The sequence below is a fragment of the Seriola lalandi genome, unplaced genomic scaffold (genome assembly GCF_002814215.2).
Source record: "Seriola lalandi dorsalis isolate HSWRI2012SDOR001 ecotype SW California unplaced genomic scaffold, Sedor1 jcf7180002054736, whole genome shotgun sequence".
NCBI lineage: Eukaryota > Metazoa > Chordata > Actinopteri > Carangiformes > Carangidae > Seriola > Seriola lalandi.
Window position 1 is genome coordinate 2,044,736 of NW_019525289.1, and position 16,077 is coordinate 2,060,812.

Here is a 16,077-nt window from a genome sequence, read left to right on the forward strand (position 1 = left end):
GGGGGGTTGCGATGTAGGGCAGGCCCGTTGTTGGTACCTGGAGCATCAAAACCTTATCCTGCTCCAGCGGATAAGCTTTGGCCCCCTCCAGAGAGCTGGAAGTAGGGGGTTATGTCATGGAAACTTTGAGCGGATGCTCTGTGCCTCCGAAATGTCCCCCGTCCCCCACTATTGTCGAGTGTGTAATGTCCACTGTTGGATAGGTATACACACACACACACACACACACACACACACACACACACACACACACACACACAGTTGCCCTCCTCTTCTCACATGCTTTTTCACTCTGTGCTCATTTGGTGATGTTAATGCTAGCAGACATGTACAGTGTGCTCAAAAAGCAGAGGGAGGGGAGTGTGTGTGTGTGAGTGTGTGCGTGTGTGCGTGCATGTGTGTGCGCAAGGACATACTGTATGTGCGAATGCAAGTGTTCATACATGTGTGTGTACTTACCGCTCTTAAAAACCAATTAACAGTGCGCAGCAGCAGCCACCCCCCCCCCTCCTGCAAATGAAGAGGTGAATTAAACATCACCAAGACCAGATGGAAAGAAATCAGACAGAGAAAGAGAGAGGGATGAATAATTGAAGACAGAGAGCATCATAAAAAAAGGGGGGGAAATAAAACTGAAATAAGAGATGAAATGAAATGTAAGAAAGCAGAAGTCAATTAGAGAGACTGAGAGAGAGCTGCAGGGAGAAGCAGATAGGAAGAGAGGGGAGGGATTGCTGCGAGTGTGTGAGTGTGTGTTTTTGTGTGTGTGCCTGGGAGCGTGTGCACTCAGCGTTTGTGTGTCTCTCCTGCCTTTTTTTTGTTTTGTTTTTTTGTCGGAAAAGAGTCAAACTAACACAAGCCAGTTGTTTGAAGTCCACAGCACCATAATCAGGTTGGTTGCAGCACAGTGATGATTAGACTGCGCTCTCTTTTACAAAGCTGAACTTCAACAGCATCCTGCATCTGACTATATTTATACGTGTGTGTGTGTGTGTGTGTGTGTGGATGAATACCTGTGAACCAGGGGCTCGTTTGTGAGAACTGCTTACACACAGATGCACATCAGGATACCATCACATTTCATAAATGTTTGTCACTTGGAAATTTGAGAGTCATACAGGTCTCTTGCATTCTTGTGCATGGGTTACAAATGCCTTTGAAACTTGCCAAAATGACTGAGAGAGGAAATAATCACATATGGTATATAACAATAGAAGAAAAGTTGCAAAAGATAACTTTTGGTTGTATTTATTTTTCACCATTGATGGCTAATTCTGGTCTGTTACAACCTGATTGTTATTTTTATGGTGTTGATCATCATTCCTATTGTTAATTATAACCTTATACTCACCAAGTTAATTGACTGATTATTGACAGGACAGAGATCATTGTCTCTGTCCTTACACACTGTACATCATGGATTAATCCTCTACTGTGCATCTTTCTGACGCTGTGACTCTGTGAGACAACATGACAGACAACATGACAGTTGTCTCACAGAGTCACAGAGAGAAATAGAGAAGGAGCACTAGCATTAGATTTTGTGACCCAGAAATGCTAATCCCTAAATTGGTTTTTCTTGTAAATAATTAAACCAAGTGTGTGTGTTTTTATGTCTCAATGCAAAGGAAATAAATTGCAGGTTCGTCTCCCTTCATGCTGTCTTGCAGTGATTTTGGGAGAGGAATTGAGTACATTTGTTTGTGTGAGCGAGTGAATTTAGACATGAGTGTGTGTTCAACTCTGTGAGCATTTGTGCAGTGAGTGTGCATGCATGTATGTCTGTGTGTGTGTGTGTGTGTGTGTGTGTGTGTGTGTGTGTGTGTGTGTGTGTGTGTGTGTGTGTGTGTGTTTGCGATTTGCCCGCGTAGCTTTATGCAGTGTCTCTATGAGATTGTGTGTTTCTGCATCTACACATTAGTAATTGCCCCTGGATGAGCTTGTAAGTGTGCGTGTGTGTGCGTGTGCATATGCGTGTGTGTGTGTGTGTGTGTGTGTGTGTGTGATTTCCAATAACCGCTCCTCTGCGGTCGGCGTCACGCTGCTCCTCTGTTCTGCTGGAAGTGTTTGTGAGGGGAAATAAAAACTGTGTTTGGTGGAGAAAGGGGAACACTGGGAAATCACAGAGCTACTGTTTACAGCAAACACCGAGTGAGCCGGGACACAACAGTGACAAAGTTATGATCTCTATGTCTGTCCCTCTGTGTCTGTCTCACTCTGTCCCTCTCCATCTCTCTGTCTGCTTTTGTGTTCGTCTCTGTCATTTTAATGCCGTGTGCTTCAGGGGCATAAATGTTACATGAACGATATTTCCAAAACATCAAAATAAACAAGGCAGCAGTAAACCTACCATCCTGAAATGATGCAGCTAACCGTCACGGCCAATCAGAAACAGGTCGCTGTATTCTGACCTTTGTTTGTAAATGACTGGAGGGACACATGGCTTTGTAATGTGACATACTAATTTTTTTTTGTGGTAATTTTGTGCGTGTGCTGCGTTGTATGTTGAACGTGTCTCGCCTCCCTGTTTACCCCTCTGCTACATTCTACTAGCAAGAGCCAATTACTAAACTAATCCAATAGGATGCAACAATGCATTAATCAGTTTTCACGCACACGTACTGTATCTAACTCGGATTCTCTTTCTGTAATTCATGTCTGTTTTCTTTGCTGTCATTGGGTGACACTCTTTCATGCCAACACTTTTCTCCTGCTTGCATTTCTTTCTCATCTATCAGCGAGCGTTCAGACTGAAAACAGCCATACATTAAAAATATGCATGGAGCTGGGCTGACAGAGACGTATCATTGAGATACCTGTTGGACAGTGAGAGGCTGCTTTCACAAACGTGATTTACGAGCGCGGCTTACACGCAGACCTCGGATTTTGGCAGCGTCACATTTCACAAATGAATGTCGCACATAAATTGCGGATACATTTGTGAGTCCTGCAGGGCTCTTATGCTCGTGCACGGGCTGCATGAGCATGCAACGTGAAACGTGAAGAGGAAATGATCTCTTGTTGCAAATTTGTTGAAATGGGCCCACTGAAATTTAGTTTCAGAGTGTGAAGGTTTATCAGATACCTAAACATTTTATCCTAATTTTTCAGGAAGTTAAAGGAGCTACATAACTTTTACTATTGCTACATAGCTAACGTTAGCATTGACAGCTGTTTACTTACCAGTCTAGAAGAAACGTTGCGAGTTCAACATCAAATTTCATTCCTTTACTTAGGATGAGTTGTCTCCAGAGGTGGAAAGCAACACCGATGTTAACTCTTGTCTCTATCACATCTTTTCTTCTCCTGAAGTTAGCATGCTAACCAGCTAGCCCCAGCCCATCTCATCACTTTCCGATAGCGACTCACTGTAGCCTCCAATCTGCCTCGAAGACGTAGCGCTGCTCAGAGGACATTTTATAATATCTTGTCTTGTAAATGCAATGATGGCCGAAGCTCTTCACCACCACCCGCTCCCTGCAAGAAACCACGTTCAGCAGCAGAGAAAACTTATGTATAACCTATGTATAAAAAAAATTCTCACACTGCAAAGTAATCTCCCAGGAAAGTGACAGATAACATTTTGCTGTCTTGTGGCAAAAGTTGAACCACATTCAGCATTTTTGTTCCAGATGATGCATCAACGCTGCATCAACGCTGCATCAACGCAGTCGTCCCATTCAGATGAATGACAGAGCTGCATTTCGACACAGGGCTGCTGTGTATCCAAAAGTGTCATTAACAAACATGAATGAGGTGATTTTTTTTTTTTTTTCAGCTGAAAATATGATAAGAATGTGCAAAGAGGTGCACTGACAGTGTTATAATTCATGTTTTATTCCAAAGACAAAGCCAAAGGAGTGCACTCCTCAGTAAAACCAACTAATGGTTAAAAAGCAATGAAACCTGGAAGCATCAACATTGTCGTGGGTGGTAGATGATATTAAGTTCAAAAAGTCTAAAGCCACTTCTGACCTCTTGTGAGATGAGACAGACCTTGAGCCAGTATTTATTCAGAAAATGCTTTATCAACAAAAACATTTTCCACTTTGAGCAAGTGTGAAAAGTTTCTTTTTGCAGTGTTGGGCAATTGTATTAGGATGATTCTAATGCATTTTCACATCAACTTTCTAAGTACATTTGTAAGCTCCAAAATGTCACAAACATTTTCGCCTGATATTGGTCTTTCTGTCTCTCCAGCCTCACTGCTTCTCCTCTTTCACCTCGCTCTTCATTTTTCTGTGCTTCTCTCTTGCTCCCTTCCTCCCACTCACACTCTCTCTCTCTCTCTCTCACACACACACACACACACACACACACTCTTTCACTCTTTCTCCTTCTCTCATGCAAACACCTTTTTTTTCTTTTTTTTTTTTTACTCTCCCGTCCACACTTTGCCCTTTGCTGCCTTTTCAGAAATGGCAAATATATGCACACGGCATACACAGCACAACAATGACAGATATGTATGCAGGCATGCGTGTAAACACGGACAATGCTCACACATGCACACTCACACACAAGCACACAGATGCGGCGTGCGCTCTCCTGCCGGAAAGTGGTGTGTGGTAGTTGAAATGGGAGCGAGCTGTAGCCCGGGGGCAGAGCCGGGACATGAATACACGGAGAGGGTCAGCGTGGCACTTTTTAGGGGTGGGGGTTAGGAGGATGAAGGCTTCAGGGTGTAGAGGGCTGCAGTTTAGGGTTACAAACCTCACAAACTGTTCTTTCATTTCTACATAGCAATGGTTTCCTTGCAGGAAATTGTATTTGGCCTCTGGCGGCCATATTGGAGGTCTTCGGCTCAAACAGTGGATGCGTTCTTCAGTCCATACTGTGGCCACGTCTAATAAGTTGGCAAAACATCCCACTTTGAAGCCGAGGCAGCTAAAATGTCGTCTGACTTTTTGTGTCTTACGAAGACATTTTTCTAAGTTCCTTTCACATTAACTTAAATTCCAACATTATCAATGCGTGAGAGGTATGATTTGATTTCACTGAGCAGTATCATGATGTTTAGCCCACAACATTAGTAAAGACATCAATGACAAGCGGATTCCTGTCAGCTGCGCCCTCCGCTGCCATTTTCTTTTTTGTTCTTTCTTTCTGAGCTGTTGAACTGCTTGCAAAATGTGAAAAGTTTCTCGATAGGATTCACTTCTGTCAATCACCACAAAGACAAGTGAGCTAAAGAGGTAGTGACAAACATTAAGGGGCAACATACACTTGTGTCACACGACAAGAGGCTGCTTCTTCCATGGAGACTTCCTTGAGCATCAGTCATTTGTAAAACTGCCTAAAAATTGCCTATCTCTAGCAGACATGTGATTTCTGACAGTTGTCTGTCAGGAACAAAGAAGCAGCTTGACGTTAGAGCATAGGCAGGAGGTTGGGGATGGATGGTTTGACAAAGCGTACGCCACTGACTAGAAAAGCTGCTGTCCATTTCCTTTTTTCCTACAGACAAGTCGATGTTGGTTTGTTTTAACCATGACCGTGATCATTCCTTATCTTTAAAGGTCCCATATAGTATAAAGGTAGATGTCCATGTGTTGTTTGATTATAAAGCAGGTCTAGGTTCTATATTAATACTGTGAAAGTATCAAAGCCTCAGTCCACAGAGAAATGCACACAGCCTGTATTCACAAACTGAGCCTTAAAATTAACGATCAGGACTTCTGTAACTTTGTGATGTCACAGCAAAGCAGTCACCGCTCTCAGCCTTCCCCCAAGCCCCACCCACCCAGACCCACCATCTAGCCTTCCAGGATTTGGTTTTTCTGAGTGTTTACCTGAAATCTGCTATATTTTTATTCGAGCACTCAGAAAACAGTCAGCAAATCTCCTCTGATTGGCTCACCGACCTGTTGTTACTAGAGCTCCAGAGAGAAGTCTGAGAGTTGTTGTTTTTGTGCCCAAAAAAACGTATAAATAATAATAGTGGTGTCAGATCAGATAACGGTCATATGAATTATTGTTGTAGCAGTGATCAGATCAGAATAAACACTTTTATGTGTCGTATGGAAAGGCAGTGACAAATATAGTGTTTGTTCGGTGAGTCTGGTGTGTTCTACTGACATTAAGTAACTGCTCTGCAGGATGGTTCAGGCTCAAAAGTTTATGCATCATTAATGTGTGATCAATTTAGATGAATGACTTTATTTTCAATCAAAATTCTGTTCACATTTCAGCCTCACTTTTTACCCTGGATTCACACTTCTTTTCCTCGTATAGTTCCGGTAGTATATATTCCAAGAAAGTCAATGTTTTCCATTGTATCTTACACTTCAGCTCATGTATAATGGAATATGTAGAAATGTATATAATACAGTAAGGTAAGGAGTGTGTGCTTCATATTTAAAAGTTAGATTAAATTAATAAAGAGCTAGTTGGATAGTTCCTGAATAGATGTTTAATAAAACAGTGTGATGGAAAAGAGGACAAAAGATATTAAGAATAATATGTTTGGACACCAAGGCAGTAATTGTGAAGCTCTGACTATTGTACCACTGGGTACATTATGCAATGAGAGGGAGAGAGAGGAAGAGAAGATATACCTAACATCATCCCTCAGGGTAATGATGCAGAGAGGTAAAGACAAAGAGAAGAAAAGGAAGGAGGAGGAGGAGGGAGGCTGAGACAGACAGAGGAAACAGACAGAGGGGAAAGGAAAAAGTGAGAATGTTGGAAAAACACCTAGAAAGAGATAAAAGAAGATAGAGATGCTGGAAAACTAGAGAGGTGAGGAAAGAATGGATGAAAGAGAAGAGATGGAGAGAAGGAAGAGTAAAAGAGAGGAGGGAGAGATAAGAGAGGAAAAAGAAAAGATAAGAGAAGGTATGCTAAGAAAAGACAAGAAGAAAGAGGAAAAGGGAACAGTAAGAAGAGTAAGAAAGAAAAAAGGAGGATGAAGAGAAAGTGAAAGTCAGACAAGGAGAAAGAAGATGAGAGACGGAGAGAGAAGCAAGGAAACGGAGGGGATGTGGGTAAACCTGGAAAGAAGTGTCAGAGGAGAAAAGAAAGAAAAAAGGAAAAGGAAGGAGGGAAGGAAGGAGGAGAGAAGAGAGGAAGAGAGTGAACACATGGGAGAGAGACAAGGAATTTGGAAATTGAGGGGGGCCGAAGAGAGGAGTGTGTGTGTGTGTTGGGGGGAGGAGGGTGGGTATCCCGTAGGGTTAATTACATCTCTGTTCTCTGTCAGTGTGGCTCTCTCCTCCGCGATCTGAGTCCCTGCTGCAGGCTGACAGGCCACACACACACACACACACACACACACGCATGCACGCACACATGCACGCACACATGCACGCACATGCACAAGCACAAATGTTCATACAAATATATACCCACATTCTCATAAACACAGATATACACACATCCACGCACGCTCAGATATCAACATACAAAGAGAAATGTTCTCTGTCTCCTCCTTTTTGTCTTTCTGTCACTATTTTTCTCTCTCTCTCTTTCTGTCTCTCTGTCAGACACACACACACACACACACACATACATACAAATACAATAACACACCACGGTCTGTCCCAGGAGAGCATGCGTTGTTCTGCGCAGAGTTAGACACGAAGAAGAGGGCCCTTACTCGTAATAGCTGTTAATTTTGCATAAATCATGCATAACATGACCCACATGTAAATCACTCATGTCAGCAGGATATCACATCCCAACAGCTCTGTCTTCTTCTTCTCCTTCTTCTCTGCAGGAAGCGGCAGCAGCTTCCATTTTCACCATTTTGTCTCTTCCTCTGTTTGTCTTTGCCTTCTGAATATGAAAGACAGAAAGGTGCGTGAAGTTCCAGTGTGGGAACATTATGATCCTACGCTCCTCTGCAGGGGTTCTTTAACTCATTATGAAGGAATAATATCATTTTCACTCATGCTTCATGTACATAACAGATTAAATGTATGAATAAGATAAGTCTCAACTTCTCTGCCATTGCTGTGAGACTTTGTGTTGAACTGTGGGTTGTACCTGTATGTGAAGAGTGTGATAGTTTATAGAACTTCATTACATTCTGGTTTACTGAGGCTTTTTCAAGTTCATTGTGTCTCCACCAGTAAATTACTCCCTATTTGACTGTTTCAAGAATATTTGGGGGGGGGGGGGGGCTAACATCAAAGGTGTGTAAACCAACATGGCAGACTAGATAAAAGCTATTAATATAGATATATAGATATAATATATAATATAAGTTCTATCCTTGCTCTGCCTCAAAATCCCTTAAGAATGTTTTCCATTCTGCGAACAATATTTTATGGATATGTTTTGCCGTTATTTGCCTTCATGCAGCAGAGGCCCTGAACCAGAGTCAGACTGGTCCTACTTGACTGTTCAAACATCAGAGGAAAGTGGCGATTCAAATAAGAAGCCACTGCTTGAGTTCATTCAGTGAGCTGACACCAAAAGCAACTCAGCTAAAATAAGTAATTTTGTACACTTTTTAAACCTGGGTTTCAGAATGATTCAGTTACAAAGAATAGCAAAAAAAAAAGAAATCAAAGATAAGCAGGAGTGTTTACTATAAAACACTGAGAATGAGCAAGTGCGAGTATTAATAAAATGTCTTCGGGGAAAGAAATAGGTCTTGAGATGAAATTTAAAACACAAAGACTCTTCCATAACCTGAGAGCTAGGAAAACAAAACCAGATGTACATTAGAAATGTTTAAGCCAGCAGAAATAATATCTGTATTATTTCATCATCACATCATCTGTTATTTTGCCACAATAAAGAAAAAAAGGCTCGACAAAACAACAGCTACTCTAACAATAGTGAAGTGCTTTAGGGTGGATTTTCCCTTTAACTTCAAATAGCTAACACAACTATCAGCTCACAGTCGCTGCAGTTGTCATCTCGATTCAGTATTCAGAGGGAAAGTTGATGAAACATCAAAGTGCTTCATGTGACGTGTGAAGATTCATGTCTTAAGTAAGGCAGCCTCCCTCACAAATAACATGACGGGTCGTGTAATCCTCCTGACAAATCAGTAAATCTCCTGTTGTTTGCACCTTTGTGGCTGAATCCACTGAGACGTGTCCCTCAGAGCCACGGCCTGCCTTATTAACCAGTTTTGCCTTAATTAGCTAATAGGATTGTTTTAACCATGATCCAAGAACAGAATAGCCCACGGGAAGACAAACACCAAGTTTGTGGAAGTGTGTGTTTGTGTGTGTGTGTGTGTGTGTGTGTGTGTGTGTGTGTGTGTGTGTGTGTGTGTGTGTGTGTGTGTGTGGCCATGTTTCACTATATTTGTGGGGTCTGAATGATTCATTGTATGTCCAGCAGGTTTGTGGGGAACAAATGTTGGACCCCCACAAGTTTAAATGTCTGTTTGAGGGTCAGAATGAGGTTAGGGTCAGAGTTAGGGTAAGGTGCTAGGGAACACATTATAACAATGATTGGTCCCCACAAATATAGTAAGACAAGAATATGTGTGTGTGTGTGTGAGAGACTCAATGTGCACGAGTGATTCAGTGAGGGGTGTGTGTGTGTGCGTGAGCGCATAAATTGGATGTGATATCAATGCTGTGTGTGTGCAGGAGCTTCTGTTTGTGTTAAGATTCAGCGTGTTTGTGTGTGTGTGTGCGCATGTGTGTGTGCTCGTGCACGTGTCATCTAAGGCACCACAGTCTCCTTCGCTGCCTTAATTAATGTGCCTTCTCGCAAGAGTTTCTCTGGAATATGAAACCATTTTACCTGATGATGCAAACGGCTGAAAACAGTGGCGGGTTAGTGCCTCGCCTCCTCACCTGACACTTTCCCTTTATGCGAGAGCGTTAATGTATGCCTGCGCTACACTTGTAGTTTTTATATCCGTGTATTTTAGTGCCACTGCAATAGCCAAAAGGCTTATTTTGCTGGAGGAAATGTGTGTGTGTAAGCAAAATCCTTTGTACTGTGTGATGAAAAAGAGCAGGCTGTATCACAGCTTGGCAATGATGTTCTTGCTACACAAGCACACGGCTACAGATCTACGCACGCACACACACACACACACACACACTTTCACTCGCACATACCCACGCAGAGACACACATAAGCCTCAGTAAAGTCCAGGGAAATCTTGAAAAGGGGGCAAGAAAGAGACGGATTGGAGGCAGGAGGCACAAAGACATGACAAATATGCAAATTCTAGCAACAGAGCTCTGGGTCCTTTTTAAGAAGAGAAATTATTAAAAATGATTTTATAAAATAAAATCTATTAATTTTCCCTCATCCTTCCATTCAGCCAGTGCATATTTGCATAAATGCAGGGAATTCGATTCAAAACTTTACCGTCCCACCAAGAGAAATTTCACTCGCAGACGGGGTTTATATTAACACACACTCTTTGTAAAGCACATAATAAAAAAAGGACAATAAAAACACTGTATACACAATAAAAAAGACTTAACAAATCACCCCAACAGCCACCATACGGACAAGCATGAGACGATAAGACCGGACAGGGACTGTGTAGCTTGATACAGTGCAGTAAAAGATGGTCAGGTCACAATGAAAGAAACTTAACATCGGTTTCCCTCTCTCTGTCCCTCTCCTGCAGTGTGGAGCGTTCGTTTCTCCCAGGAGCCCGCGGACCAGTCGGTGGTACTGGGAGAACGGGTGGTGCTGTCCTGCGTGGTCTTCAACTACAGCGGCATCGTCCAGTGGACCAAGGACGGCCTGGCCCTCGGCATCGGCGAGGGTCTGCGCGGTGAGGGAGGGGACAGAAATCCTGTAATGGGAGAAAAAACCTTGCAGCTGCAGGGATCAAAGTGAAGTGAAGAAGGGGAATAACTCAGCCACGGTCTCGGTTCAGTTTTGATTGTAAGAACCCTGACAAAAGCTATTATGGCTGAAAAGTGCAGGGGTTTTTTTAACATTAAGGGAATGAACACTGTACAGAGAGAGATAGAGTTAAGAGCCAAGAGGCGTGTGAGTGACAATCTGGGCAAAAATGAGTCCTGTATATCATGCTGAATTAGAGAAAATCCCTCACACTGCTGACAAAAGCAGACGCACATTCGCATTTACATTTTAAGCCGACACGCACATACAGAATGACTTACAGTGAGTGCAACAGTAGAGTACGCTTCATTTCAGAGATGGAGAGGCATCACATGCAAACAAAAGTGAAGAGAGTCAAAGGGTCAAAGCCTCAACAGACGAGTCTTTTTGTCTCCATTCAGGAAATGATCAGAGGAAACTCACAAGTGCAAACCGAAAGAATAAGAAGCAGAGAAGAAGAAAAGAGAAAAAATGTCCTTCACTGACCTCAGCCCCATTTGTGCAAAATTCAAACAAGCTTTTGACCAGTGCGGCTCATTGAATGTTGCTATTGACATCTTATGACTGCAGCTGCTGGCAGCTCATATTCTTTGCCCGTGATAAATCTGGGCAAGGAATGAAAATGATCCCTCAGACTTTCATGTGTTCAAGTATGAAAAAGCCTCTCTGTCCCAGAAATTAAAAACTTCACCGAAGCAAAATGAAAGACTGTGTGACATGTTAAAACTTAAACGCTTCATTATAACCAGTTAAAAGGCTCCTGATGACGAAAAGTGATTTATTGATGAATTTCACCATAAATATGTGGAAACATGACTGACAGGTGCCAAAAACCTGCTTTTGAATTACAATCTGTCAGATGCTTTTTGTAATGTTTAACTGTCAACATCTTTTAATGCTCAGCAGGACTGTTGTGGTGATTCTGCTCTGCACTTACATGCACCTGTCAGACAAACCGTGTGCAGGATTATGACATCAACAGTTTCTGCTGGTGACGCTACAAAGACTCAAACTCAAATGTTATGCTAAATACATATTTTTACCTGCATTAACGTGACTTTAAAGTGACAGTTCTGGTTATTTGACATAGGGCTGTGTGAGGTAATCATACAGTGTATGGAGAAGGAGACGTAAGCACCGGCACAGAAGCCGAGTGATGTGCTTTAATATAATGTCCACCAAAAGAAGTCAATATCAGTTGAAGTGTACGCTACTTTATTTCGCCATCAAACATCAACATTCCTTTGGAACTACAGTTTCTAAACCGCTGAACTACCATATTACCACGCCCAAGCACACTTACAGCACACACAGTATCACGCCGCGGATCAGCTGTTTATATGCACAGTATGCCGCTAGGGGTCTTTCAATCAATGACAGAGGACGGTGTCGTGGCGACGTTGTGAAATAGTATGGGATCATGGGAGTTGTTGTCTTCCCCACCATCACTGTAACGTTCTCCCGGTTCGGATTCCTTCAGTGTCAGTCGTTCAGGAGGTTTTTACCAGGAACCGAATTATCCACAGAGGTCTCCTCCTCTCCAAACCAAACACACCCTGACTAAAATCACTGAATAAAGCTGTTTCACATTCAGTGTTTTTCTCTGAGGGGTTTGGACTAAAATCCTTCATCTGGTTAAAATACATAGTTAAAAAAACAGCAAAGTGTACCAAAAGTTGTATCTTGAAAATGTGGCTTGAAACTGGATAAAAGCCAGTTTTGAGCTTCTGTCAGGCGAGCACAATGTCGACACGTGCAAAGCAGATATGACGTTCATTGGCAGGCGACCAAATCATTCATCAAATCATCAGTCCTTTTAATGTGGAAAAGTTACATATTATAACTTTAAGTGAGAAAGAACCAAGTGTAGCTGCGCTTGTGCGTAGGAATACGGTAGTTCAGCGGTTGAGAAGATGTAGTTCCAAAGGAAAGCGCGGTTTGACGACAAGATAAAACAGTGAAAATATTCAAAATATGCGTAAGATAATATTAAATACAATATACATTTTTGAGGATGTCCCCATCCACAGCAGCACATCAGTTCTGTACCGGTGCTCTGGGCTGCTTCTCTAAACTGAGAAGGCGCCACTCCGAATCTTCTGCAGGCAATAAACCGACTGTGTATAAGAAACTCACGCAGCCCTACGTCAAATCACCAGAACTATCACTTGAAAATCATTCTGTAATAGAGGGTAAAAAAAACAAACAAACACTTATTTAGAAATGAAGTCAACAAAATGTAACGTTACAAACAAGGAAGTAAATTAGCACTCGTATACTTTATTCCCACAAATCTCCATTTCTCATCAGACTGTAAATTCACCCACAAAGAACGACACACACGCTGTGTAGCACGCAAACACATCACATACATAACCACCCACACACGCACACACACACACATATTCAATCAACCCACCACCCATGCACACACACATAAAACAGACACACATTGTCACTCAAGTGATAATCTGACATGTGATGTGAATCTTGTGTTCAACTCAATTTAATTCACAGGTTCAGTAAAGGTCAGCACATCTCGCTCTCTCTCCCTCCCTCCCTCCCCTCCCACTCGTCTTTCACTCCCTCCCTCCTCTGTCTTTTCAAACTACAGCTCCATCATCACTTTGCTTTATGTATTTCCCACATCACCTTCATTGCTGTTTCATCTCTCTTCCTCCTCTTCTGTTTTCTCTCTTCTTCTTCATCTTCATCTTCTTCTTTTTCTCATCCCTTCCTCCTCCCTCTTTCTCTCTGTCTGTCAGTAATGCTCTCTTTGTCCTTGCAGCCCTTTTTTTTTGCGAGCATGGTCCCGGTGGCAAACACGCCAGCGTTTGATAAACATGTTGTTCTCTTTGTCTCTTTATTCTCTGCTTTTTCAGCCATCTATCATCACCTTCTGTCCATCCTTCATCCTCAAATAGTCTGTGCCGCCGTCCCTTCCTTCATCTCTGACACTGTCTCTCAATCTTTTCATCCCTTTTTCATACTGTGAGCATGAAGTCGTGTAATGTGTGTGTGTGTGTGTGTGTGTGTGTGTGTGTGTGTGTGCGTGTGTGTGTGTGTGTGGGGAGGGGGGGGTCTATAAATTGTGAATATATATGCACCAACAAATACTATTAATTGATTCTGATCCGAGGATGTGTTGCTGATGCATGTATCATCACATATAAGAGGTTGTTATGTGCCCTGTATGATGTCATACAGCTGTTGATGACAGAGTGGGCGTGCGGTAAATTCATACCTGCAGTTTGAACACCCACACACATGCAGGAGATCTGCATTTATTCACTGACAAAAACACTTTCTCAACATCACATCGCATCACATCACATAGTTGTGCATGTACATGTGAAAAAGAAAAATCCTTATAACGTATGTATCAGTGTGTGCACCGACATGCGTGTCATGTTTACATGTATACCTAGAAACGCACATCTATCCCCTACCTGCAGGCATCAGTGGTGGCAGTTCATTGTTCGTCCTCAAACCTCCTCCTCCTCCTTCTCCTTCTCCCCGGGGTGCTTTCACCTCTGTGGTTGCTATGCTGCGAGGTGCTGGAGTGGATGATGTAATCTCCACTAATACTTTTGTCGTCGCCCCCCCCCCCGACCCACCCTCCTTCCTCCTCTCCGTATACCCCGACTGCCTGCCTGCCTGCTCGCCTGCCTTTGCCATCTGAATCCATGATGTCATGTTAGGATTGGGCACGGAGGATCAATGAGTGCCCCCTAGTGGGACGTCACGCTCAATTATGTCTTTGTCTGAGAGGCGAGGGTTCAAACAGAGAGAAAAGGGGCTGTTGTAATTGGAACGGCGCTGCCTGTAGTTCTGCGTATGATGCTGGAATTGATGTGGCATCATTGTATATGTGGCAATGCCTGATCAGTGTTTGTGCAAAAACCCCTCAGCTGTGTGTGTGTGTGTGTGTGTGTGTGTGTGTGTGTGTGTGTGTGTGTGTGTACGTGTGTACTCCTGCATTCATTACCTTCCTCTGGGTTGTTTGTGTAAAGGACCTACTATCATGGTCTCCAGATGCTCTGGTTAATGCAAAAAAGGTCTTCAGAACTTCCGACACAAATGCCACAAACGCTGAGCGTCGTCCGTGCGCTGTGATTAAAAGCTTTGACATTTCAGCATGAATATGTGTACCATTTGCTGATCTCTGTCTCTGACTGATGTGATACAATTGTGATTCAGCTTTTTATCCATTTCATAAGAGCTTTTACATTTGCTTTATCTTGTAAACAAGTCAAGTGTCAGTCCTCTGCTGCACAGGGAAGCAGAGAAATACAACAGTCACTGACACTGACTAAAAGAAGATGAAAGAGTAGATATACAAATGTTTTCAATGGTTCCCTTTTCTGAAAATGTTTTTGTGCTCCGTTCACTGAAAAAATGTATTACCTCACTTACTTTTTATGGTGTCTATCCATTGAGATAGTTTTAGTTTTATTTCCTGAGCGTTCTGTTGCAACCCCAGTAAAGTAAAGATGAATGGGATTTTCACTGTCACTCTGGATCATCCACAGGATTGTGATCTGATATACATGATATCAGATTTTCACCATTATCGTCACCAAAAATAAAAATCTTATTACAGTATAACTGCGATATCTCTAGAGTATGTGAATAATAATAATAATAATAATAATAATAATAATAATAACAACAACAAAAAGAAACACCAGATGAACTGATTAACAAAATATCCACAAGGCCTAACATCTGCCATCATGATATTATCATATGTGCATTATTAACACAATATTTTTAGTTATCGTCAGTGCCGTTATATTAGGAAACCTCCGCTCGGAACAGTTTTCAAAGGGATGACTGTTTATCATCAAATAGTCCCTTTGAAATCTGTTCAGTGGATTATTAATTCAGGTGAACTACATCCTTAAATTAATAACATTTCTTTTCATATTCCATTTTCTATACTTTTACAGCCAACGCTTTGAGTTGAGGATGTTGGACAGCTGATGTTTCTACAGTCATAATAACAAAAGATGTCACAATATGTGAAACCTGGCATCTTCCTTTCCATGTATATTCACAATTTCACCTAGTTTTCTTTTTAGTAGAGGGAAATAAAAAGTTTTACTCCAAAACCCAATATCATTTTTTTTTTTTTTAGTGTTGTTGAAACTCATCACTCACTGTTTCTAAAATAAAGATGATATTATCCTCCAGCACAGATCTTTTGTGAAGGCAGTGCTATTATGATGACTCATGACTGTAGTAGCAGCGGGTAATGTAGCTCTTCCTTCATGCCAACAATCATCTCCAAAC

At 42.1% G+C, this 16,077-nt stretch overlaps 1 protein-coding gene across 2 annotated transcripts in view; it reads left to right on the top strand.

The window, feature by feature from the left end:
* Nucleotides 1–16,077, top strand: part of kirrel1b (kirre like nephrin family adhesion molecule 1b) — a 76,350-nt gene that overhangs the window by 33,040 nt on the left and 27,233 nt on the right. For both annotated transcript variants that reach the window (XM_087178817.1, XM_023424421.2), the window contains exon 2: nt 10,559–10,708. In XM_087178817.1, the coding sequence (XP_087034943.1) occupies nt 10,559–10,708 (150 nt within the window). The remainder of the gene's footprint in view (nt 1–10,558; nt 10,709–16,077) is intronic.